This window comes from Struthio camelus, chromosome 3, assembly GCF_040807025.1.
Source record: "Struthio camelus isolate bStrCam1 chromosome 3, bStrCam1.hap1, whole genome shotgun sequence".
NCBI lineage: Eukaryota > Metazoa > Chordata > Aves > Struthioniformes > Struthionidae > Struthio > Struthio camelus.
Genome location: NC_090944.1, coordinates 41,218,543 through 41,244,684, shown reverse-complemented (window position 1 = coordinate 41,244,684; position 26,142 = coordinate 41,218,543). Strand labels below are relative to the sequence as shown.

The window sequence follows — 26,142 nt, the reverse complement described above, 5'->3', positions numbered from 1 at the left end:
TCGGAAACTTCCCTGGCAAGAGAATTCACACGAGGTTTTCGATCATACATTTCATGTGCGTTGTAGCACTCGAAGAACAGCCTTTTGCCCAAACAAAATGAAGACAGGGGATTTTTAAAATCTCATATAGGATTGATTTTTAAAAAGAAGCCCTCAAGTCATTTTCGATCTCTAGAGAAGAGAGAAAGTAAGAGCTGGTAGGAAAACAGGACAGTGAGATTCGGAACAGCGCGGGCCCGCGTGGCAGGCCGCTGGTACCGCTCGCGCTCCGGGCGGCCAAGGGGCCGCGGGGGAACCGCCCGAGCAGCGGGCGCCGGGGGCTGGAAACGGCGACCGTCGGGGCGCGACCAGAAGAAAGGCGCGCAGCTGCCCAGCGTTGTTTACAACTTCTCACTTCTGCCGAGCTCAGAAAATATTCGTCCCTAAAAAAAAAAAAAAGATAAAAAGCACGAAGCAAGCGTCCCCCCCGCACGCGGGGGGCGGCGGCCCCGGCCCAGCCCGCGGGGACCCTCCCTCCCCGCCCCCAGAGCCGCACACGCCAGAGCCGCCCGGGGAAGCGGCGGCGAAGGAGCCGCTCCCGGGAGCCCCCCGCCTAGCGAGGGATGTTCAGGGAGGAGGAGGAGGAGGAGGAGGAGGAGGAAGGGCGGCCGCTGGCGGAGTAGGCGACGCGCGACCAGGCACCTGCCCCGCGGGCCGCCGCAGGGCATCGCGGAGCGGCGGCGGCTCCCCGTGGCCGGAGGAGGAGGACGAGGAGGAGGCGCCGCGCTGCGCGGCCGCCCCGCAGCCCCGTCCCCGCGCGGGCCGGGCCGGGCCGCGGGAGGGCGGCGCAGGGCAGCAGCCCCCCACCCCCCCCGCCGCCGCCGCCCCCCGCCGCCATGCGCTGAGCGCCGCCGCGCCGTCCATGGGGCGGCGGTGAGCGGAGCGGCGCGCAGGCAGCATGAAGTCCCTGCTCTTCAGCCGCTTCCTGCTGCTGCTGCCCTGGGTCCTCGTCGTCATCATCGTGCTGGACATCGACAGCAGCCGGGCGCCGCTGCCCGCCCTGGGCCCCCGCGGCGGCGGCGGCGGCCGGGCGGCGGCGGCGGCGCGGGCGCCCCCCGCCCAGCGGCGGGAGCCCGAGGCGGCGCTGCCCACCATCTATGCCATCACGCCCACGTACAGCCGCCCGGTGCAGAAAGCCGAGCTCACCCGCCTGGCCAACACCTTCCGCCAGGTGGCGCGGCTCCACTGGATCCTGGTGGAGGACGCGGCGGCGCGCAGCGAGCTGGTGAGCCGCTTCGTGGCGGGCGCCGGGCTGCCCTGCACTCACCTGCACGTCCCCACGCCGCGCCGCTACAAGCGGCCCGGCCTGCCCCGCGCCACCGAGCAGCGCAACGCCGGCCTGGCCTGGCTGCGCCAGCGCCACCAGCACCTGCCGCCCCCCCAGCCCGGCGTGCTCTTCTTCGCCGACGACGACAACACCTACAGTCTGGAGCTCTTCCAGGAGGTGCGTGGCAGCTCGGGGTGGAGGGGGGCGCGGGGGGCGCTCCCTGCCCTCCGCCGCTGCCCGCCCGCCGCCCCTTCCCTCCCCTCCCCGGCCGTTGCCCGCCTCGCGCCGGCCGTTGCCCGCCTCGCCGCCCGCCGGGCTCGCGCCGGCCGTTGCCCGCCTCGCCGCCCGCCGGGCTCGCGCCGGCCGTTGCCCGCCTCGCCGCCCGCCGGGCTCGCGCCGGCCGTTGCCCGCCTCGCGCCTCGCGCCGGCCGTTGCCCGCCTCGCGCCTCGCGCCGGCCGTTGCCCGCCTCGCGCCTCGCGCCGGCCGTTGCCCGCCTCGCCGCCCGCCGGGCTCGCGCCGGCCGTTGCCCGCCTCGCGCCTCGCGCCGGCCGTTGCCCGCCTCGCCGCCCGCCGGGCTCGCGCCGGCCGTTGCCCGCCTCGCGCCTCGCGCCGGCCGTTGCCCGCCTCGCCGCCCGCCGGGCTCGCGCCGGCCGTTGCCCGCCTCGCGCCTCGCGCCGGCCGTTGCCCGCCTCGCCGCCCGCCGGGCTGTGCGCCATGCCCGCTGCTCGGTGCCCCTCCGCTCGAGTTGGGGACGGGCGAGTCCCCGCTCCCCGCCGGGCGCAGCGCAGCGCCCCGCGCCTCGCCCAGGCTCCCCGCGCTCCCCAGCGCTGCGTGCCGGCGGCCGCCGCTGTCCGGAATTTACGCTTCTTGGCTTTTCTTTTTTTTTTTTTCCCCCTCTCTCCTCTCGCTTCCCGGCTCCCCAACTTCGTACCGCCTTTTCCTCGTTTTCCTGCTGAGCGAGGCAGGTTTGGGGCTTATGTAACGGAGCCGGTGTTTGTGTGAAAGCCGGGATGAAAGGCGCGCTAACGGTCTGTGATTTTTTCAGGCTGTCTCTCCTCCCTTGCGGCAGGGCAAACTCGCATCAGGAGTCACGATCCTGCGGGGTTTTACTTGCCACGAATGAATTCGTCCAGAACCTGCTCCTTCACATGGAGCTGCCCAGCCTTTCTGAAGCCTTTCATTCTCCAAAGCAGCAAACCGTTTATATAATGACTAAACATCCTTTCAGGAGTCCCTGTTGTGAAAGGGACGTGTTTTGTCTTTATTTATTGGTGAAGTGCTTTGGTCCTTTCTGCTGGGAACTGGCAAATGCTTGGGAATGAGGTTATCCAACTTTCTTTCTGATTTCCCGCTGGCAGGAAGGAGGGATGTTTAGTAAGTGGACATAAAACGGCAGAAGAAAGATCATGTGCATCTCTCATAGAGGAGTACCTTTGGCAGAAGAATGAGGGAGGGGAGCAGCAGAGTGGGTGGGCAGGCAGGTAGGGACTGTGCAAGAGTTTGGACAAACTGAAATAAGTGTCTTTCGTTGGTGAAAAGTACATTATTTAGTAGTGTGCACCGGTATTCTGTATTTCGCAAATATTGTGTTTCTTCAAATGCATTACAATTGGAAGGTTAAAATTAACATGACATACAGAAATGTGAAGTCCCTAGAGCAAGTTGTTTTAGGAATGCTTATGTTGACTTGTTTTTAGATTTATAGTGCATCAGTTTCTGTTTTCAGTATGTTGACAGGTACATAGTTCCCATTCAGCAGGGATGCCCTAGTTTCTTTCCAAGTTTGGCATTCAGCATGGGAGCTGCTAATTTGAAGACCTTTGCCTGGAGGCTAAACCTTTGTTATAATTGATTTTCTTAAAATCTCATTGCTGTGCTTAGCCTGTTCTAATGAAGAGCAGTTCCATATACTGATCTTTGATATGATGGGAGTGTCCGTCTCTATTCAGGGATGGAAAACTAATTTGGCTCATTCCTAGGGAGTCTGTGAGCTGATACTACTCATTGTAGTGAGGTGAATTTTCTGTGTGGGACAAAAGATATTTGCAGACAAGTTGCTGTGTTTTTGGAGTACAAATGTTTAGGACAAACTAAAGGAAGAGTATTGACAGGCACGCTAGTTGAGTGACTCACAGCTACTGAAAGGGCAGAGTCAGTTTTATTCTTTTATTTCCCACGCTTTACTTTTAATTGCTGTGGATGATGAAGTAAAAGAATACAAACTACCTCTGTAGAGATCTAGGCTGGGAATGCAGGAAAGCAGGTGATAAAGCTGTCTGAATTGTTAACCTTGAAAGTTGCAGGCACAACAGGCAATCTTTTTGCTAAGAATAATGCTAACCTTACACATATAGCTAAGCAGTGCTCAGACTTCTTTGACCAGGGTTCAACTGCTAGGAAAGACCTTTTTAATCTGAATCCTGTGTTCACAGGCAAACAGGTTTGTGTGAATGAGTTCTCTCTGTGAAACATAATAATTGAAAAGCTCAGTCACTGGGGTGGAGAAAGATTTTTGCTTCTGTTATATATTGAACATTCCTATAACTGTTTCCTGATATCACCAATGAGCTCTATGTAAGATAGGTCTCTGGAGCACTACCAACAGTGACATGGTGAACTCCTGCCTGTGTCTTGACCTGACAAAATTAAAAGTAACTGAAGTCCCTTTGCAGATATTGCCATCTTGATGCATCTTGATGATGAGTGGGAGACTACATTTGGAAAGAGATAGTAGTCTTGTTTTCAGTCAAAGCATTGCTTGGAATTTTATTTCTTGGAGGGGAGGGGGAAAGAAAAAACCCACTGTTTTCACACGTTCTGACTTAACAACTCTGAAGTAAATCCCCATCTCTCCTTTGGGAATTGATTGATTTGTGAGGGTAAACTATGCTTCTCTTCTCCAAGCATGAAGAGAGTAACTTCAGAACACATCACATGAAGTCTAGTAGTAATCCCTTTCATGAAAGTGGCTTTAGTGATACCCAAGAGGGGATTTTTTTTTTCCTGCATGCTGTTTCTTACCCTACCAAGCAAAATTCTCCAGAGCTGCAGTTGCCTAATCCACGAATCCCAATGGAGATCTGATTAACTATAGGCTGCCCAATTGGAAGAATAGTATAAATATAGAGCAAGGAGACAGCAGCTCCTGAATTCTGATCCTGCTGCTATTGTTCACCGGTTGAGTGGCCTTGAACAAGTTACAGTCACGGGCAGGCTAGACACAGGCAGACATGCAGATTCTAGACTGCCAAAAGCAGTGTGCGTTAAGATATGGCCCACAGCGATTACGTTCATCTGCTGGCTTTTTAGATAGTAGGTCTCTGTTCTCGGTAACGATTTCCTTCAGAGTTAATGTCCGTGACAACAGTGAGGACTTGGGGGAGGAGAGGGAACTAACACTGATTTTGTCATTGGTTAAAACCATAAAACCAGTACAACAGAAGTGTTGCCATTAGGTGTATGGTTTCTCATTCATTTAGACAGAAAGCGTTACCACAGAACAGGTGTGCCAGGGAACTTCACCTTAGTAAAGGATCGTGTTTAAGGCAGCTCCTTTGCTGTGGGTTTCCCTAGCGCCCTTATGGAAGACAGAGAGACAGAGGGGTGTGTAAGCCATTAGGGCACGCTCAAAAAGGAGCTTGTTTTCATGTAAGATGCCATGGGACGCTTTTGAGAGCTTTTGATTAGGAAGTTCTAATCTCTGTCCAAAGAGCTTGCAATGTACTTATTCCTATCATATCAATATCAAGTGTACTTGGAATGGAGCGAGCGGGTCCCATTAGAGCTGGGCAAAAAGGAGGTGCTTCACGGAAATAAGGAGCCCCCTGCTCCCAAATTACAGTAATGTTTTCTCTCGAAAATATCACCGTCTGTGGTAAATTTGGAATCCTCCGGCACTGTTTATAATTGTTGTTTTCCAAGAAGTATGAGACATGACATGTGTGCATAGCTTAGTTTTTAACTGGCACACATATATCTTCAATGTTAAATTGAACAGGGTCTAAGCAGGTTTACTTCTAGAATATGGAGGAGTGCATGATTTGTACTTCTGCTGCCACAATGTATTCCGATAGGCTCAGCTGAGCATTTTGTTAAGTAAGGCTAACCTTTTCTTCCCTGAAAAGGCTTTGGTGAGAAGAGCAATTGGTTCAGTGACTGTAAAATACTTGAGAGTGCTAACTAGAGTCATAGTAATGATGAAGAAATATTTCCAGGAGTGGAGGTGTGGCCTTTAGGTTATGAATAAATCCTTCCACTTGAGAGTATAACAGTGCTCAAGTTTATTCAGTCATGCTTTTACTTTAATATTAGTTGGTTCTGGTGTACTGTATTTTATCATTTATTTTTTGAGGATCCAGAAACTAGAAACTTTTCTTTTCCTACTTAGATACTATCTGTCCACCTGGAGATCCATTTCTCCATCAAAACCAACAATCCCTGTTCTGAAAATGTCCTTAGTAGTTGAACATCAGGCTATGCTCATAACAAAGCCAGTGAGAGGACTAAAATCCCAAATATGTTATTTGATATGCTTTACAGATGTTTCTATATGAATCATCATAGCTTTCTATTTTTTACTTGTCAGTTGTTCCTTTTGGAGTGACTCTGTGTCATGGTTTCTGTTGCGTTTGTGCTTCTTCTTACTCCTGAGTGCAAGTTATTGTAATATTGTGACTGATGCCTAGCAACTGCTAATTTTATATTTTTAGACTTCCAGAAAGAAAATCTTAGATAAGAGTAGCATACCATCTCCGTAGAGAGATTTTAAAAGTGAGATCAGCCTAAGCACTGGGAACTGAAGGTACACCTAGCTGAAGTTCCATTTTCGTCAGCGCTTCACATCCTTCATGTGTTCGTAGGTCTCAGTCGCTTTCTCTACCCTTTCTGTATTTTGAATAGTTGACCAAAGGCCACCACTTTCTCACATGCTTATATGTGCAAGTTAGAGGAATTGGTGTTGGAGTTCCAGTCTACTCTTGATTATGCCAAAACTGTGCTGAAACTTCTGGGGGTGAGGGGTGAGCTGCTTAAGGAATACAAAGGAAAGGAATAATGATCTTTGTATATATAAGAAGGTGAACTTGCTGTATTCAGAAATGCATTGATTTTTAGAGTTTCCTGTCTATCACCTTTGGTTGCAGTTTGCTCAGAAGCAGGTGGAATTAAAGTGCTTAAACTTAAAACCATAATCCATGCTCTCCCTCACTGCCAACCCTAACCCTTTGGGCATTGGTGGCTAAGATTTTGTAGCAAGATTTGCTAGGTACCTAAAGAAAGCAAGCTTAGTTTGTACCACTGTCTTCTCTGAGTGTGAGTTGAGGATTTACAGACTAGGTCTCCTTAGAGTGAACCCACCCAATAGGGTGTTTTGAATCCTGACTTGCAGTATGGAGTTCAAAATAAATCTCAGCATTAATTATCATTTCCAAGGAAAAAATTCTGGGCAGTGGTGCTTGTCCGTTACGTAACAGCTTAGTAGTTAGCCCAATTGCCCACTAAGTTGGAGACCGGAGTTCAAAGTGCTATTCCTGTCCCTTGCGCAAGAATGCGCCAACTATCATGCTGTGGTTGAATCTGGGAAGGGGCTAGGAGGAGAGAAAGTTGACATCCTCCACCCTCTCTCTTGAAACTGGGGCGGATCTTCAGAGGAAATCCAAGATTCTTGGAGCCACACAGAAGACAAGAAGAAATATAACTGATCAGTAAAAACTCATCAGGACACTCAGCTGGGGTGCTCTTCCCAGGAGTAGTTTAAACAAACACTGAATAAAAAAAACAAAAAAAATCCCTAATATTTTGAAAATATGCTGATCCCTAGGTTGCGGCCTTAATTGCTCAGATCATCCTCAAGTCAACTAGACTTGAGCAAAGATTCATGAAGAAGAGAGAGAAGATAGTAAAGATCTTGTCTTTGCTATTGTTAGTAAATATCTGCTTGTTAGTAAAAATATAACAGAGTTATTTGCAGGTGTTGCATGTCGCATAGGCATCTGATGGCCATGCACAATATCTATCAGCCATACACAGACTTCCTTACTTTCTAGAGAGCTTTCTTTGTTCTTTCATTCTAGACAGGACCCAAGTGCAGCAAGGTATTTCCTTGCAGATGCACTTCTCTCTGCGCCTGAAAGCCCATTGGTGCTGTGTACTTTTTGCACGGAACTTGTGGACTCACCTAACCTTTACAAAGTGTCTGTCAAGTGCATATATAACGCACAGAACAACCAAGTGTTATGTATTATCAAAGTTAATTTTATCATGAGACGACAGGCTTTCGGTGCTCATAAATATGCACACATGTCAGAGGATCATGTGTTCTTTGTTAATGGCTTGAATTAGTTTATTGTTGTTTGTATGTGGGAGATGGCACTTTTAAATTGCCACATTATTCATTGACTCAACACTAACACCAAAAATAGCCCAACTCATTCACTGTCTAGGGACTTGTTACCTAGTACAATGATCAGAGAAACCTGTTGGGAGTTTTTCCATTGATTTGAATAGCTCCTGGACTAAGCCTTAATTGAGAAGTGGCATTCATATCTGATTAGTCAAAAAAATCTCAGGAAAATATTTTGAAAGTGAAGATTAAAACTTTCATGAAAAATTCATGCTGTTCATGAATTTTATTCCCTGTTAGCAGAAGAAGGATTTTTTAAATTTGTTTTTAAAGATTTTTTTTTTCTCCTCACAAGGAGATTTTTCAGGTTAGATAGGGGGTTTATAGATATGAGCCGCTGGAAATTGAGATTACACATCAATTTTCCCATGACCATCTTTGTAAAATATTTTGAGAGCCACTCAGAAAATATCTCACAAGAAGTACATATTTATTACTTATTCCGTCCTTAACTAGGGAAGGATTAATGCTCCTTTGATAGCTTAATATAGGTTATTAAGATTAAGACAGTTATTTAAAAAAAAACTTCTCTGTATTTTTAATGGATATATTTATTATAAAGATTTTTACATAATAAAAGTGAATCTGTTTCATCTTCCACATACATGGAGATCTTTCATCACATCTTGTTGGAGTTGGTTAGAAAATTGGACTGTTGTTAGTCTTAAAAATAAAATTCAGTGGCCTAGACAGAACTAAGTATTAGCTGGCTGTCATTAGTTATTTTCCTCATAATAAGAAAAATCCAAATATGAGTTAGCAGTACATTAAATACCTTTCTAGTGTATAAATGATTTAAGAATACATGACAGATCTTAAATGCACACTGACATTCCCCTTGCACACAGACATGTAATAGCTGTGCTAAAAAGGTTAGATTAGAAAAGACTGGTAGAGAAACAATGAAATAGCTTTAAAATGAGAGGAAACAGGAGAAAAAAAAAAAAGGAGGATTTGAAGCAGATAGATAGATAAATCAGAAAGAGGAACTCTGGATTACAAGGCACCAAGCACTGTCTGCTTCTGGTACTTAAGGCAGTGGCTGTCTTATTTCCTTTTTTAATTAATACCATTACTAGGATATTAAGAATGGTCAGCAGATCTCATCAGAGGTATGTTGCATGATGCAGGAACACAATCTAGTAGAATAACAAAGTTGGATAAGAAAAAAGAATAAGTAGGATTCAAAAGGAAACATGAATAATGAATATTTTGGAAGTCTTCCCATTTTAGTAAAATTGGTTGCTAACTGATTTAGTTAAATTTAGTGCAGTTTCTTCCTGTAGGGAAATTGTATTGAAATTTGTGTCCACGGATGTCAATATTATTTAGAAGCATTAATCATTGTATCCAATATATAAAATGTTGCTGGAGAGGAGGAGAGTTTAATCTGTCCTCCCTATTCAATGTGGATGGGATAAGAATCAGCAGAGGAAGTTTTAGATAGATATTTGGAAAAAGCTAATAGTAAGAACACTGGATCAGATCACCTGTAAGGGTTATGGAGCATTTATTATTTGTTGTCTTTAAGAATAAATGACAAATATCTGTCAGGAATAGTTTAAATGCCATCTGTCAGGCTTGGGGGATGGGGAGAGTCACAGGCTAGATGAGCGACTGACACATTTCTTTGATTTGTAGATGCTTTCTACAAGTTTTCCTGTGGAGATGTGTGAGCCCTTTACAGTCAAGTTTACTGACAAGCTTGCTTTTTGTAGTTATTATCCCCAAGGCCTGACAGTCTCTGAACCACAAAACCACTGGCACAGATTTTCTATGACTCAGTAACTCCTTTGAAGTAATGGGAAGTAGGGGTAGAAGTTCCATGTAATGCCTAAGAATATGGCCATTTACATTGTTGCAGCTGAGCTGTCCTGACTTGTAGTGCAGTCACGTAAGTTTTGTGGAAGCAGAATTCGGCTTTAAATGACCTGCAAGTCATGCAGGATGCCTGTTTGAGAACTGATAGGAAACCTGGCTTTAGTCATGCTTTAACCCATAACTTGTTTTCTCTAAAAGAGTTTCAGTGAAGAAGCTCTAGATTCTATCTTGGTAAAAAAATACTGGAGTTTTGTGTATAAATCTGCTTGATTTATACACATGGATGGAAGGGCAAGCCTGGATGATAATCTGCAGACTGACCAGTACAGATTGCAAATTACACAAAGGTTGAAGTGACTGAGAATGGAAGAAAAAGAAGAAAAAAAAGCTTGCTGGATGTGGCAGCCAAATTCACAGAGCGCTTTGAATCTCGGATAGAAATACATCAAGGTCAGGCTGCAAAAACACTAGGATGGCTGTTCCAGCCTGGAAGCCTTTTTACTGTAGCAAGTACAACCAGATTTCCTTCTCTCTGCCATTTACTTTCATTCCCCTAGGGCTTCTGTTTTTTCTTACTGGTTTGGCATCTTTCCTGTCCATCAGTCCCACACATCCCATGTCTTATTAAGCAGCTTTTCTTAACTGACTAATGAGATGCTATTTTTGGCAATGCTTTTAAGACTCTCTCTTTTATTGCTCTGCTTCATTTTCTGCATTTTTACTGGTTAGTTTCTTAGTGAGCCCTGTATTACTACTGTATTTACTACTGCATACTCATCATCTCATTTGGATTTCTTTTGTCGTTTGTTACACTTCTTTCATTTCCTTGCCCACTCCTCCTCAGTTTTGGCTCTTGCACTTCTTTTTGGCTTATTTTACCCTCTTACAGTTTTGGCCCCCCCCCCCCGCCCGTTTTTTTTCCCCCTCTGTTTTCCCCCATGCAATACATCACTCTCCTCTGATGTCCTGATCCTTTTTTCAGATAATCACAAAGTAAACAAAGAAAAAAGCATTTCCAGAGGGAGATTTGTCCTATCTTAAGGCAGCTGCCTAAGCCAGGCAGGATGAATCACATCAGTAGGCTGCTATCTCTGTTCATTAACTATAGTAAGTCTAAACAGCTAGCATAGACTAGATGTCTCCCTTGCAAGAATTAAGTGAGATAATTGAATACGTGTAAACTACTAGAACTTAATATGCTAAATATTAAGATAATGTGCTACTGTACATTAAAATGACAAGTGTATAAGTAATTTAGGAAGCTGTTGATGTAATTTGTAGGATTTTTGAAGTTGCTTAACCCACAGCAACAAAGCTATTTAGAATTAATAAGTTTTTGAATTACCTTTTTTATGGCCCAATTATTGGTAGCATCAAATTCCAGATAAAAGCTGACCTCTGAATCCAAATATAGTTTTCCTCTCATTCTACCTGAATACAACTATAACACATCAGTATGTTAAAAGCAGTAATGTTATACTCAGAAGATTAAAAGAAATATCCCTACTTTCATCTATCTTACATATCCTGAGGATGTAAGGTGTTTCAGAGTTAGCGTAAATACAGGTATGGATGTGCTCTTTCACTTTGTACTGTAAGAGCTTGCTGTATTTTTGATACCCGCTTATTTCATTCTCCACAAATGTAACACATAAGAGAATTTTACAAAATATCACAAGGACAAAATAAAGAGCTCTATAAATATTTACTTAGTTTCTTTTGGTATCTCGTAGCTTTACTGACTTAACTGACAGACGCTGAGATGGGCCCAAGACCACAAAAACTAAATATTGAGCCATTTCATGTTGATTTCATGATGTCAATGGCTTACTCTTGCTTAAGAAGATTTTCCTATGCATTGTGTAAGGCATAGAAAGTATGAATGTAAATTAGTTTAGTTATGCCAGTGTAAATGCTGTGGCACCATTCACCTAATTCAGAAGTGTTGTGCCATCTGACTGATGTCAAAATTTAACTACTGAAATGATTATTGGGAGAAAAAGCAGGATAGGTGCTTACTGTGCTACTCTACTGTAGTTACAAGTGTGCATGTTCTGATCCTGCGGTATTTTATGTTTACCATGGGGAAGTACATGGCAGTTGTACAACAACTGGCAGTTGGCATTGAGTAGCTAGTATGCTGTAAATCCGTACGCTAACGATTTGTTTACGTAGCTATACCCTCCAGAAGATTTTTTTTTCTTTTTCTTTTCTTTTTTTGAAGAGGAAGTGCATGCATCTCCTGTGTGTGTATAAACATATGTGGATTTTAAATTTTTATTTTAGGCTTTCCCTATGTTAAGTTCTCTTAAAAAAATCTGCTAATGTTTCTAGGTGAGAAATGTAGACCAGAGTTTTCTGGTAGATCTCCTGGGAATCTAGATGATATGTATGATAAATCTTTAACAGAAAGAGAGAGAAGAGTTTAATTTTACACTAAGCTTGTCTTTTACTTGAACATCTATCAGTATGGGAATGCTGTTAGGAAAAACAAGCAGAATTTTACATATTTGTAAGAAAGGTGAGTTTTCGGAGGAGAAAGGGATAACCTTTCCCTAAGGGATAGGCCTCAACTACACTAGAAACCAAACTTAAATCAAATAAAGCCAGCATTACACTGAAATGGTTCAGTTTAATACTTGTTTAAATAGGACTATATTTAAGCACACTAGTTAAAACAGTGGCATTTAAATTAGCGTAGTTAAGTTGCATAGGTGAGGTTGCAGCGTTCACGATCTCCGTTCCGGGCTCACGGTCTTAGTTCTCGTGCCAGACTGTCAGTGACTTTCCAGGGGGGAGCTGCCCATCAGGTTCTTGTCATGTTACCATCAGTATGTCCTGTTTACCAGAGAAAGTGATTTTCTAGCCAGTGAACTTGAATTCATTGAATCCCAGTCATGCACACTTTTTGCTAGAAAGTAATTTTCTAATAACTATAGATACCTCTAGGTTAGATGAGGACTGCATTTGCAGAAGTTGCATTTAGTTACGTTTAAGGCATTAGGGAAAACCTCCACACTGATACTGAACTAACAGAAACATGCTGCCGAACCTGCTTGCTTTTATTTCTAGAAACATTTACGTTATACCTAGAAAAGATCTGAAAAGTTAATTAAAAAAAGTATAGTCCAACAATCATTTTTTGTGAGCCTTTAATAGCTCTAAGCTGCATCTTTTGGATTAATTTTGTATGATGCAGGAAGGGAGAGAGCTGTGTATCACAGTTTCTTGTACTCAGTATATCTGTTTCCACTCTCAAAATAATTGTACGTATCTTAATGAAATGCAAATTAATCATTATGATCATGTTTTTTCTCACTGGGCGTCTACAATATATAAACAACCAATAGAAATAAACCTATTGAAAGAATGCTGTATTCTTGAAGAGAAGAAAGATCTACTATAGATAAACCCATAAATACCCAAAGGAACAAAAAAGGAAACAAGTACTATTTTTTCACAGCTTTAAAAATTTTTGTTATGAAAAATAATAGGATATTTTCAGTAGATTTGAAGTGCCAACCGGCTAGAGAGCTGGAGATGCCACAGAAAGTGAGGGGATATGCTCCGCTTTAAACGATTGTTCTGTCAGGCTGAAATCTGCAACGCAGAATTGCTGTGCACCTAGTATTGACTACTAATGCCCAGGCTTTCCAGCAACACTTAAAACCAACATCCACCCACCCACCCACCCACCCCAACCCAGCCTACTGGGAAAATGTAACGTAAACTCCCGCTATGCCTTCCTCTTGCAGATGCGTACAACGCGCAAAGTATCGGTGTGGCCGGTGGGACTTGTGGGAGGACGACGGTACGAGCGCCCTATCGTGGAAAACGGCAAAGTTGTTGGCTGGTATACTGGCTGGAGAGCTGACAGGCCATTTGCTATTGACATGGCAGGTAAGTACAAAGTTGCATGAAATATGAATGTTTCTCATAATACCTATCTTTTACACTTTTTATGAGCAGGACAGGAACAGATGTTTCAATGTAAATAGCTTATAAAACTTTTAAAGTGCAGCCATTTAATGCCCTTTTAGCATTAAATATCCTGGAAGTCTTAGCTGGCACACGCTTTCTAAGTTGCTTGGTGATAGCCAAACATACTTTCACTTGTTTTAATTTTATGTGGCAACTTGGCTTCTATGTTGTATAACTTGTTTGTCTAAAACAAGTTAATTGTAAATCAATTAATCTAATTAATTTTTTCAGGAAGTTGCTGCCTTTCGTTGTCACCATTCTACACTAGACAGTATAAAGGAAGCCCCTTCTTAGACCTCATGTTATAAAATGCTACATATGAAATGATTCATTTTTGGTTATTTGGAATGACAGTGATAACTATAGAGGGATAACTACAGATGGATATAATTTGAAATTGGGCTTAAGAGGAAAAAAAAAACTGACAACTATAGCCTAGTACATGAAGGCAGCAAAGTTTCAAATTTGATCTAATCAGCCTTCTGTGAAGTTAGCACACCACATAGCCCTGTCGTTCTGTCAGTCCCTGCTTAGACAATCATTTGAATTTATTCACAACTGCCAACTGAATCACCAATGTACAGAATTCTGATTTCTGATGGAGCAGCAGCTTGTTTCCTAGAATATGATGTTTGTGGTTAAGCATATTCTGTATTTGGGAAGAGACGGGAGAGGGAAAAGGAGGGATATGAGGGCGAGAAAGAGAAAATAGCCACCCATTTTCTTTCTTCTTGAAACCCTTATAATTTTAGGAGTGGGGAAAGTAGATTGCTTTGTCATCTCAACCAAATGTTATTTACAGATTGAAATGTTTGACAAAAAATACTTATAGTTAATTGGTTAAAAATAGTAATAGGAGGACTAAAAGTAGTGTCTTACAGAGAAAAATATTAACAACTGAATTTTTCTGCACTGTAGAAGGATTTAAAACTAATGTATCACCTGGCGGGAAAATATTTGAGTGTCTCAGTAGTGACATTCCTCAGGGGGAGATCTCAATATCTCAACCCTTAAACGAGTGCAGCCTGTTGAGAGGGCTGCTGCTGCACACTTCAAGAACAGTCTCTGCCTGTAGGTTTACAAATGCATGCTGATAGTATGCTGTAGAAGTGGTTACTCATGGATATTATAAAGATGATAGTATTGTCCATAATTCACTACCAACAGATAAAAAGCAGTTCAATAGCAGTAGCCCAGGAACTCAAATCAAGTGGGAACAAACCCTGTGGATTTCATTGCCATCAGCTCAAAGACCCTACATGCCCAACTTGCCTAGAATAGTTTTTGAAATGTACTCACATGTTTGATCAGTTAAGTAAACATTGGTTTTTTCTTTTGAGGAGTCTGTGGCTGATAACTGCTACTCTGCTATGCTAAATTGTGTTCAGAAAAAATAGCAGCTGTTTACTGCATTGCTTCTTCTCTGGCAAGCAGACCACCTGACTTAGTTTGTTCTTTAAGTTCCACTTCAGCTTTAACTGTGGGTGGTTGCTAGAGTTTGGCACAGAACTTCTTACCATTGCCGGGGCGGGGGGGAGGAAATACGGTATGGCAAGCAAAAAGCGATGTTGAGTCGAAGGAGGAAAAGTATGGGAAAGAAGAGCGGAACAGAATTGTTAACAAGGGGGAGAGCATTTAGAGGCTAGAGAACAAGGAGGTGTGAGAGGAGAGAATATGAGGCAAAGGAGACCTCCTGAGAACCAGTTTGACTCATTCACCCATGTCGGTGGTATAGTAAACACCCCTCTTTTCATAGTTAAGTGTGGTTGTCTTGCTAAAGAGGCTGCCAAGACTGTAGTTCTAAGTTTTTAGTACTTGCTACAGAAAACAGGACCCAGCATCTGCAATACGTTCTGTTGCCTCTTATCTCTTCTCATCCTCTATAGCCTCTTTAGTTTCATTAAAAACTCAGAGCTTAAGTGGAGAGAGAGCAGTGTGGCCTCACAAATAAAATGATTCTCCCACTTTTAGGGTAAATCTGCCTTTGTTTTCAATATAATGCTAAAAGGTATTTATCGTTAGCTGAAATCAACCTGTCCTTTTTACCGTGGAAACCTGTATTATCTAATACTGTGAAGGGAGATTTTTGTATTTCTCTATGAAAACAGCATTTAGCTATGTTATGCAATATTATTGGTACTATTAATACTGCGTTTAGTAGACTATGATAATAAATGTATTATTAAACAGAACTAAGCAAACTTCTATACCCACTGTACAAGAATTACAGAAGTTGGGCTCTTGTATACTGCAAAATCGCATTCATTCATTAGTAAAGAAAACCATCCTTCACTTCAGATACAGACAAACATTTCCTAGAGGGTGGAATGGGAAACAAGTTGTCCTTCCAAAAATGTGGTCCTGAGGTTTTAAAAGTATTACCAGAATCTCGGTTAAACATGAACTAAGGGAAACTAGTTAAAAAAAAAAAAATTGAGGTTATACTAATTATAAGAACATAGGAAATATGCTCAGATCTCATCTTAATCTAAATAAAATATATCACAAGCTAGATAGACTTCTTTTAAGTTTGTTTGATTAGTATTTCTGTCAGATTTGACAGAATTCGACTCGGTGATTGCTGTGAAGCATTTCTGCTCCTTGGTGGTTCTAGATGGCTAGCTGAAGCACTTTTCCCAGTAGGTTGGCATGGACATACGCAACAGGCCCCATCTCAGTCCCTTTGCTAGGGGGGCACCACAGTAAAAAGGGAGTGAAGCTAGAATTTCTAGCAGTTTGTCTTGATGTAGAACTACGGAAGAAGGTTTCAGAACACCACTCATTTCACTTGCTCGTCTACTGTCAAAAGCCTTTCAACAATGAAAGAAAACATACTAGTTAAGAGTGTTAGCATGGGTGATACTTCTAAAACTTACTACTGAAGAAATGAATGATAAATTGAATGGGAGTATGGAAAAGAATAATTGTTTACACTGCCAAAAATAATCCCTTCACTTAGACCTGACTAAAAAAATAGTAACTTTAAGCAACAGCTGTTTAAATTTTTTTTGCTAGAAACACATTATTTCTGTATACCTCCAGATATTTGAAGAGTTACCCCTGCCTGAGTGTGTCCTAAAGTCAAGCTCCACAAATACTTAAGCTGTCTACAAGAAACAAAGTGGAATTTTATCTCTGGACATATTCTGAACCTGGAAAGCTTGATGCAAATATGCACTCCATTCTGTCCCTACACTTCGATATCTAAAAGAATACAGGCCATAATGAGATACGTTGAGGCTTTATTCAAATTGAATAATCACAGTGGAACTTTTCAAAAGAAAAAAAAAAAGATTTAAACTATATTTTCAGATTACCAGTAGCCATGTGGGCTTCTGAAAAGAAATGTAGTGTTGTTTATTGTGGACCTGATTTAAAATACAGAACATTCTATATAAGGGATGCTCCTATTGATTTACTTTTGGCTTGTTCCCAGTGCAAGGGTTTTTGACTATCCATGAGAAGATGTTGGATCATGATTCTTCTAATGTCAAGATTGTTCAAGGAAAACAGATGGGTGCTTTAGAGTATATGTATTTAGCATTCCAGGAGCTGCTTCAGGTTTATAGATTGATCTACATCTGTCTGTATACCATGGGAATCACCAGGCAAGCAGATTTTGGACTTTTGGTCCGGAGTTCATCCACAACCAACTTTTTTGGCTTTTGCCATAATATGAGATCTTCAGTGCATCTCATGTTTCTTGTGGTTCTGCTAAGAAAAAAAAGCTAGACTATTAATGACCAGTGGCACTACAAAACATGACATCTTTGGTCTGAATCTGAAAGAGCACAGCTGAAAGTCAGGAGTAGAAACAAAAAGATCTTAAGTGAGCTGCTACGGCAGGCTATGGTGCTATCGCCTGCCATGAAAACGCAGCAACTAGCGCCTCTAAAAGGCTGACAAATATTTTAAACGTTGCAGAGTTCAAGGTAGCGAGCCTCTTTCATAGTCATTCAACTGTCAGCAGATTACTCCTTTCTAAACTACAAAAACTTCTGTTCTCAACCTCTCCTTAGTGCAACCAAAATAGTACGTCACAGGGAGAAGATATTTGAAGGAAGACCACCCCCAAGCTATGGAATGTTAAAAAGTCAAAGGTAGCACCTTAAACTGTGTTGAAACCAGTATATCTATAGCAACACCAACACTAAGCATTAGCATTTGTACACTCGGGAAATAATAAACATTCTCTTTTCGTTTTCCAGTATGCCTTCAGCTATTATCCTATCTATCTGGACCACTCAGGAGGGAAATGCATTAATCATGGCAACAAAAGTCTTCAAAGACGTAGTTTCCTAACTGAATGAAGAAAAACACTTCTACTTTTTAAACAGAAGCTACTGATATAACGCAAATCACTGTGTGAATTAACAGAAACAGCTCCTCCAGGAAGAGGCACAGATCTTGCCATGTCTTCCAAACATCTTGTCCTCCAACAGATTAATTCTTATCCAGGTTTCTCTTCAGCCAGTGAGATTTACAGCCTTGGCATTAAACACAAACATCCCTTCACATACTGGCTATGAAATTGTCTTGTGGCGTTTCAGGTGATTTTAAGCCCAATATGACCTTGCAGGAATAATCATCGAGGAAAAGAACCACAGCACAGTTTGCTTATGCTACTTTGGAGTCAGTAATTCCACGTAATCCCTGTATTCAAAATATCAATGGCTTTTCATCTATTACCAAGGGATCATTAGCTACCAAGGGAAACAAGTAGTGCCCATATGGTCAAAACCATATGAGATGGTTTTGATGAGATGAGCCATCTCATCTTTTTGATGCCAAAATGATCCTTCTGAGATAGTCAGCAGAAAGCTGTCACTAGAAAATGGTTTTTACACTCAAGCCCATCAAAAGTCTATCCACGTAAATATAAGATGTCAGAAATGTCAAATCAAAGCAGCCGTAAAGCAGAACTGAAGCAGAAGAGCCAGGAGTTAAGTCTCCTTGAATTATTTTATCTTTCAAGCTGCTGCTTATTGGAGTCTCCTAAAGATATATAAAGCCTATATCCATTGATTCAGGAAACAAACCTCAGACCACAGGCCAATTGGTGCACAGTAGCCTGTAACCACAAAACATATAACACATGGTTTAATAATTATTTGACTTTATTTTTCAGTTCAGGTGCCTGGAAACACACGGGATTTTTGACAGTGCTCCAGAACAGTGGTTTGTAAGAGTATGGTAGAGCAATGGTACCAAGGGTGCATGTTACCTGGAGGGAGCAAGGCACAGCTGAAGGTCTGTTACAGGAGAAATCCATCCTCAGAACGGAATCCAAGTTTCTCAACAGAGCAGCTATTTTTGCAAGAAGAGAGCCTAGAAGAAATTAACATACGTGTAACGTGGGCTACTGGGAACCAGGGTGTCAAGTTGTTTGGGACGTACAAAGACATGCAGTACAAAATTTCTGCCTCTTTTCTGCCTAGGATGGGTTCCTTCTCCACTCTAAAAAAACAGGAGAATACAGCTGAGAAGAAAAATAGCTTCTTCAGATGTTTTCCCTGATAGCCATGCTGAAATCTGACCAAAGTACATCCAGTTTTGGTGTTTACTTCATTTTCTTCTTCAAATATCATCCACCTGGAGTCTTACCATGCTCTGCTACAGGCAACAGCATGATAATTTTAAGACGGAGGTGGTTTCAACATGCTTTCTTTACATGTGATGCATTAATTATTTCACTATATTTTCCTCTTTAAAAGGTTCCCCTAAAAGCCTGCAGATACTTTCAAGGAAAATACTGTAGCAAGACTATTCTGGAAGAAAAGAAGGAACTGATTGATATGCCATTTAAGAAAGTTATATTCCTTTTTTATGAGAAAATATTAATACTGGCTTTAGAATTAAATTATTAAATAGTATTTTAAAATTAAACAGATGTCAAAACTATGTTACTACCTCTCTGATAAAACGACAACTGGAACAATTCGGAAATGACTAAAGGATTTCATTGGTAGACTTGGCTATTAGGGAGCTAGATGTGATTTTTCTTTACAAGCATGTCAGTATAAGTTTTGGGTAATACTTAAGTATAAGTGCCACTGAACCATAATGAATGGCAATTGGAAAGTTCTACAAATAGTGGCACCTGGAGATCTATATAGTTGTTTCAGTGGGAATAAATTTGCGCAAACTAGTGATTTCTCAGACTGTTACTTCCCTGTGCTAGACCTAAAGTACGTTACTAGGAGAACGCACTGTGAATCAAGTCACGTGCGCTAAAGCAGTCCTTTGAGTAGTTCCACACAATCCACAGATGAGCTACAGGCCGTACTGCACACTACATTTCGTGAATCATTTTAGTAAGTCTACAAGAACTACATACAAAAGATTAACTTGACTTACCTTTCGGCAACAATAATGTTAAAAAAAAAATCTCTGAAGGCCAACCGACCACAGTAGTTATGATTAAGTAACTGTTATTTTATTCCATTTTTCTTTTCTGACTCTCACCTTTATCACCCAGAAGTGTTTGCGCAGTGTGAATTTCATACATCATATTTTAGCTAAAATTCAGTTTTATTTCTTAATTAGAAGTAGAAAGGGAGGATATGCTCCGAGATCTTAGTAATACCTGACTTTTCAGGCAAAACAGGAGAATGACTAAATCATGTAAGAGAAGTTGCACAGCAAGAAGCCAAACAATTAGTATGTATGATCTTACCAAATATCGTCTATCCATGTAAAGATTGAATTTACATGTTTTTAAAAGGAATGTGGAGATTTCTAGGATTAAGTATAACTTACATAAAAATGTAAAACCGTCAGGTTTTTCTTAATCCTTTTTTTATTCAAGGATTTGCCGTGAGCCTTCAAGTGATTCTGTCACATCCAAAAGCTGTGTTCAAGCGTCGTGGTTCTCAACCAGGAATGCAAGAATCTGATTTTCTAAAACAGATAACAACAGTGGAGGAACTGGAACCAAAAGCAAACAACTGCACAAAGGTAGTTGTTTCCACACTTACTAAGAAGCTTTTATTATCTTTGTCGATTACCTAGTATACCGTACTAACAGAGATGCTATTTTATAGGTTCTTGTATGGCACACGCGAACGGAAAAAGTAAATCTAGCTAATGAGCCAAAATATCATCTGGACACAGTCAATATTGAGGTATGATCTGGACACACAGTTATATGGGAAATAAAAGTACAATGGATATGTCAGAAGATGGGAGAATTTAGCCAGTGAAACTAGTCTACTCCTGTGTGAGACCTTTTATTAGTTGTCTGATGGACTTCTGTGGAAACAAAAGAGCTGTCATATACCCTAACAAGCAAATCAAACGGGTGTGCTTTGTTCTAATTTGTTTGCATGCATTTCTGAACTTGGTCTTAAACAGACACTTACCTTTCTTTTAAGACTGTTTCCACATAGTACAAAATAATCAAGAGACCAACATGACTGCAATGGAATATTTTCAAAATCATCATTTATGTATATAGTTTTTGTATTTATCTAGCTTAACGGTGTAATTATAAACTGATTTTAAATCACAAACTGTTGCTCACCAAAATATCTGTGTAAATGGATCCTCTGAATTGAGAGTACGTTTTCCTTCATTAAAAACAGACTTCTTGAAGAAACAGTGATTGAACAGGTCATACAATCATGAAATAAAACCACCTACAATCGTTTATGGATTTATCCTTTTAATATAGGGAAATAACATTTTATTATTACGAGGCACCATAAAATGTAAACACAATCACTGTCATAAACCTGGATATCTCTGCAAGGAAAAATATATCTGTTCACACTGAGTTATCTCGTATACACATTGTGCCACTAGTTCCCAGCATTAACACTGTGTACATGCCTCATAAGCCAGATTGGATATCTTATCACAGGAAGCTCAAATGGATTAAATGCTCTTCTTTTTTTAAAAAAGAATAAACTATTAATTTGTGGAACTAGAGTAACATCCAGGTTTATCTTTCTTTCAATAATCATGTTCCCTGTTATGCACACCATAATAACATCACAGTGAAATGTACGATGAAACAAATTTGTTTGATACACTAGAAAACATTGCTCAGTGATACATTTACATTCTATTTATATATGATTAAACATTTGTTCATACAGTACCTTCTACAGGATTACTGGGTAATTTTGGGGGGCAGGGTTTATATTTTTAGATATTACTAACATGATAGCTACATCCCTTATATGCAAACATTTGATCTACAATTTTGAGGGGAAAAAATCAGTATGTGATTAAGCAGCTTCTTAGATATATGGTCTATGAAATCATGTGCATTGTAGTATGAAAAAGCTGCCAATGATATATAAACGTATTCTTGATCTGCATTTCACTACATCAAATTTAAATCAATATAGACCACAACACGGTCAGTCAGTTATATTCTTAATCTGAACAGCTGGGGAAAAAGAAAAAGTATGTACATGGAGAGAACAGGGAAAGTAAATGCATTTGAACAAGGAATGTTAGGTGGCTGTTCTGGATGAAACTTCTATTGCAACGTTCATTTCCACAGTTGTGTGCTGAGAGTCTGGCCAGAGGAGCTGCCAGTCCATCCTGCCACTGTGCTGGGGGGCTGGCCAAAGCCCATCACATTGCTGGAACTACTGAGGTTCATTCCAGCCATTTGCTGATTCATCTGTGAAGCACACACACACACACACACACGCTTCCAGTTAGCACTGCTGTTGCAAAACAACACCGTTAGCTGCAAAGCAGCAATACTTTCTAAATTAGCAACGAATTTAAAATGTTTCCCTAAAATTAATATTTCCAATTAAACAAAATATTTTTTCAAGACATTTTTTATAGACATCAGTTGACTAGCTGCAGCAAAGTGTTTGAAAGAAATGACAAGTCTGTACAAATATTTTGCTAGTGAATTTGCAGAAGATGCGACAAAGGATGTGTCTGGTGTTTTTCAAATAGTAAGACCTCTCAAGTTTCAAACCTGTCCAACAACATTTTGGCAATTGCAAAAAACACCCAGGCAGGTTACATAGCCTTGTCTACATTTGCAATTCCAGGTGTTCTTTGTTCCAGCAAAATTTCTTTGAAGGTCTCAAAATCTTGACTATCTAAGCTTAATAAATTGCCCATTTGATCGTCAAAGAGCAAGACATATTTAAACTTCAGTATTACCTAAAACTAAGCATTTTTGCTAAAGACGAAAATGTATCCAAGATACCATATTTCTTTAAAACAGAAGTGATATAATTCATATTAAATTAAAAAACAAATACATCTAGTTAAAGGTTCAAGAAATTCTAAAGAGTTCAAAATTCAGGTTATTTCTTTTAGGGAGGATGCAAAAATACTTCTACTGTCTCCAAATACTAACCATTCATTGTAATTTTCAGTGCTCTGTGCAATAACCTAGTTAAAAATAAGAACTCCCTAATACCTTCCAAAATACCACATGGTTACTGGCAAGCCAGCAGCCTAGGCAGAGTAAAGATATTCCCTCTCAAGCGTTTGAGAGCAAAAGAACATTTGGTGAAATTAATAATCAGCTGATGAATAGGGATGTTGGATAAGGAACATCATATGCAAATTAGAAATATCATTAGATTAAAAAAAAATCAGAGTTGATGTAAACAAGACTGAACAATACCAGATTTCAAAATGAAATTAAAGATAACTGGTGTGAAAAAAAAAGTTGTTAAATGAATTGCAAACTAATATTTCAGGGTAAAATTCAGTATTGTGTGTTTTCACTTGTGTACCCACAAACACCACCAGATCACTGACTATGGAAATTAAAGAAAGCTGATGAAAACAGGCTTTACCCAGTTTATCTCTTCTGAGGTAGAATATTTAAAATAGACTGCATAAAGCATGCTGTTCTGGTAAATAAAGCAAGCCTTCCCCTTTCAGCCAAAGCCAGAGATTAGATCATGGTTCTCCTAGAAATTCTGAAGTATCAGTGTACTGATAATATTTGATATGGAAGTAGTACAGAAATGTGTAAAGAGCTTGTTCTGTGAGGCAAATATTAACATACAGATATTTTATAGAAAGCATGAGTTTTATTTTAAAACTGATACAGGTATTTTTAAAGTTGGATATCTAAAAACGGTTAACAGGAAGTCTACAGATTTTTTTTTCTTTTGACGTTTTGAAGCTCTCACCTTTTAAAACTTACAGAACTAGATTACTTCTTAAAGCAGGATGAAGGTGCCTATTTTCAAATAGGGGCTATTTTATCCATTTAAGAAACGCTGCTTACCTTCATAAATGTTCACAATGTAGGACTGAACAGAACAGTAAAAATTAGCATAATTAAATCTAAATAAGCCATTAAGGTTCACTTCATGAAGGACCGCAGTAAGCAGCATGTAATTATTATATGATTTTTCTAATTCAAAGAATATTACAGAAAATTTAGTTGCTATCACCTGTAATGAACTCTTTAAGGGAATCAATTAATGTTTTTAAAATTGAGATCTCAAAAATCTACTTTCAAGATGTTCCATTGAGTAATGTACAAATACAGTACTAAGTGCATATTAGCACATTTGAAATACCCTTTAAACATGTTTAAAAAATAAAAAATAGCATGGAAACACTACAAATAAATAATAAATGAGTCTAAGCAAATTATCTACAGGAGACTGTCAAGAGTGCAAAGCACTGTGCACATTCCACTGACATTTATCTTGAAGTCTGTTGAAAGTATTAATTGTTAATGACTATTCTTTAGTAATTAAATTCTGCTTTTAGTTGTAAGGCTGCATTTACACTTCAGTATTTCACAAACTAAGTACCTAAGCTACTTTTTTCCTGGCTAGTTCAGATGCCAGGATGAGACTGGCTACACCAGCACAGAACTGAGTTTGGTCTCCCAACTTTGGTAAAGTTTATTCTGTGCTTATATATTCGTTATCTTTAATTTAAACTCTTCACCATTTCTTTTTCTCCCCGCTGTGTATCTGGACAATTCATAGTCCAGCAGTCTGTAACTCAGCCCCACCGCAACTTTCTTCTTACAACTAAGTATTTAATATCTGAAAAGCAGCATCTTTTTTAAAGCATTGTTATTTGGGAATAATACGTCTTTACCTGAGAGAGGTTCCATTGAGCTTGTTGATTTTGTTGCAAACCATACTTATTTTGTGGCGTGACCATTTGTCCCACCATTCCACCTTGAGGTCCAACGACATTTTGAGGAAGTCCCATCACACCAGTTTGTGCAGTACCAGTAAATCCATTCGGCATTCCCATTCCTACCATCACGCCTGTGTTCTGTCCCATGACTGGCACTGATTGTCCCATCATGTTTCCCATCATTCCAGTTGCTGCAGGCACAGGAACTCCCATAGCTGGAAAACCTTGAAAATGAGTTGATTGTTGTGTGGTAAATGGCATAGAAGACGATCCCATGAACATACCTGTATCAGGAAAAGGAAGATTACAGAAGAAGTGTTTTGTGATGTTCTCCCCTGTCCCCTTCAGTTTGAAGGGCACCAAAACAATTCTAAAGCATAGTTTTGTCCAGTTATATCCATCAGCGCCAGTTTAGTAGCTGGCAAAACTAAGAAATTGCTTAAAACCTCTCAAAGGAAAGGGACTCGCTTATCATAGGTTAACTGCCAAAAAGAGTTTGACAAATCTTTCGGCAAATCACAATCTTTTAATCATACTACTGGAAGACTCTGGTTTCATACAAACGTAGCTAAGATCAACACATGACAACTCTGCAGCGTTCTGGCAGCTGGTTGTTTACACAGAGGAGAATCGCACACTAAGCAATGAATTCAACAGCAGAAGCTGAATTCACAAATATTTTCAGTAAATTATGTGTTTGATAATTCGAACAACTGTAAATAAATTAAAATCACATACTAGTTTTCCTTTAGCCTTGGTATTATGCTTCAGTAATTTCCTTGTTTTTTTTTTTAATAAATGGTTGAAATAAAGTTCATTTGAATACATGTAACAGAGTAACCATGCATGATTTTACACTGGTAGGCAAGAACAACTGTATTGTAAATAAAGCTTAAAATAGGATCATGTTAGGAACATTAAAAAGATTATCTACCTGGAGCATTTTGCTGCTGCATGGTGCCTGTGCCATACAGTGATAAGATGGAGTCTTTGGAGAGTTGTTTCTTTGCTGACTCTTCTGATTTTGTTGTTTGCTCAGTGAATAGATCAAGATCCCCAGACGGAGCAGATAAGGTGGCAGCTGTTGGTTTAGTGGAAGTGCTCTGGGAAATTAAGGTCAAGACAGACTACTGAGTAGAACCAGCAAAAGTCATGTTTCATTAAATATTTACTGCACGTTCTCATTCCTGAACTAAATTAAAAGCAGTTTAGTTACAGGACTTAGCATAAAAGTAAACTGAGTGTTTTAAAAGATGTGGTATCACCAAAGCCAAAAATCCAATACATATGTTCTGGAAAGAAGAGCAGAATGAGGCTAGGAAAGAAGCGAAACCAAACCCCTGACCAATCCAGTGCTTATACATACAAGTTATTCAGTTCTTCTTGTGCCTACGTTTTTCATCAGTGAGCAGCATAAATCATGAGCTGTAGTTAGATTATGAAAAATAATTAGGAAACCAATAAGGAGATTACAATTCACATCTCATTAATCATCTCATAGGCAGAATAAATTAGAGGAGCTAAAACAAA

General features: G+C 40.7%; 2 protein-coding genes across 6 annotated transcripts in view; one reads left to right on the top strand and one right to left on the bottom strand.

Annotated features, from left to right (window-relative positions):
- Nucleotides 1–862: 862 nt before the first annotated feature.
- Nucleotides 863–21,159, top strand: B3GAT2 (beta-1,3-glucuronyltransferase 2). The gene is made up of 4 exons (XM_068937502.1): nt 863–1,483; nt 13,284–13,428; nt 20,318–20,466; nt 20,553–21,159. Exons 1-4 carry the CDS (start codon nt 938–940, stop codon nt 20,637–20,639), a joined length of 927 nt encoding a protein of 308 aa, XP_068793603.1. The 5' UTR covers nt 863–937; the 3' UTR covers nt 20,640–21,159.
- Nucleotides 20,468–26,142, bottom strand: part of SMAP1 (small ArfGAP 1) — a 93,332-nt gene continuing 87,657 nt past the window's right edge. For 3 of the 5 annotated variants that reach the window (XM_068937495.1, XM_068937496.1, XM_068937499.1), the window contains 3 exons: nt 25,547–25,715; nt 24,568–24,896; nt 20,468–22,144 (listed from right to left, as the gene is read on the bottom strand). In XM_068937495.1, the coding sequence (XP_068793596.1) occupies nt 22,010–22,144; nt 24,568–24,896; nt 25,547–25,715 (633 nt within the window). In that variant the 3' untranslated portion in view covers nt 20,468–22,009. The remainder of the gene's footprint in view (nt 22,145–24,567; nt 24,897–25,546; nt 25,716–26,142) is intronic. The other 2 variants (XM_068937498.1, XM_068937497.1) reach the window with 1 other exon arrangement.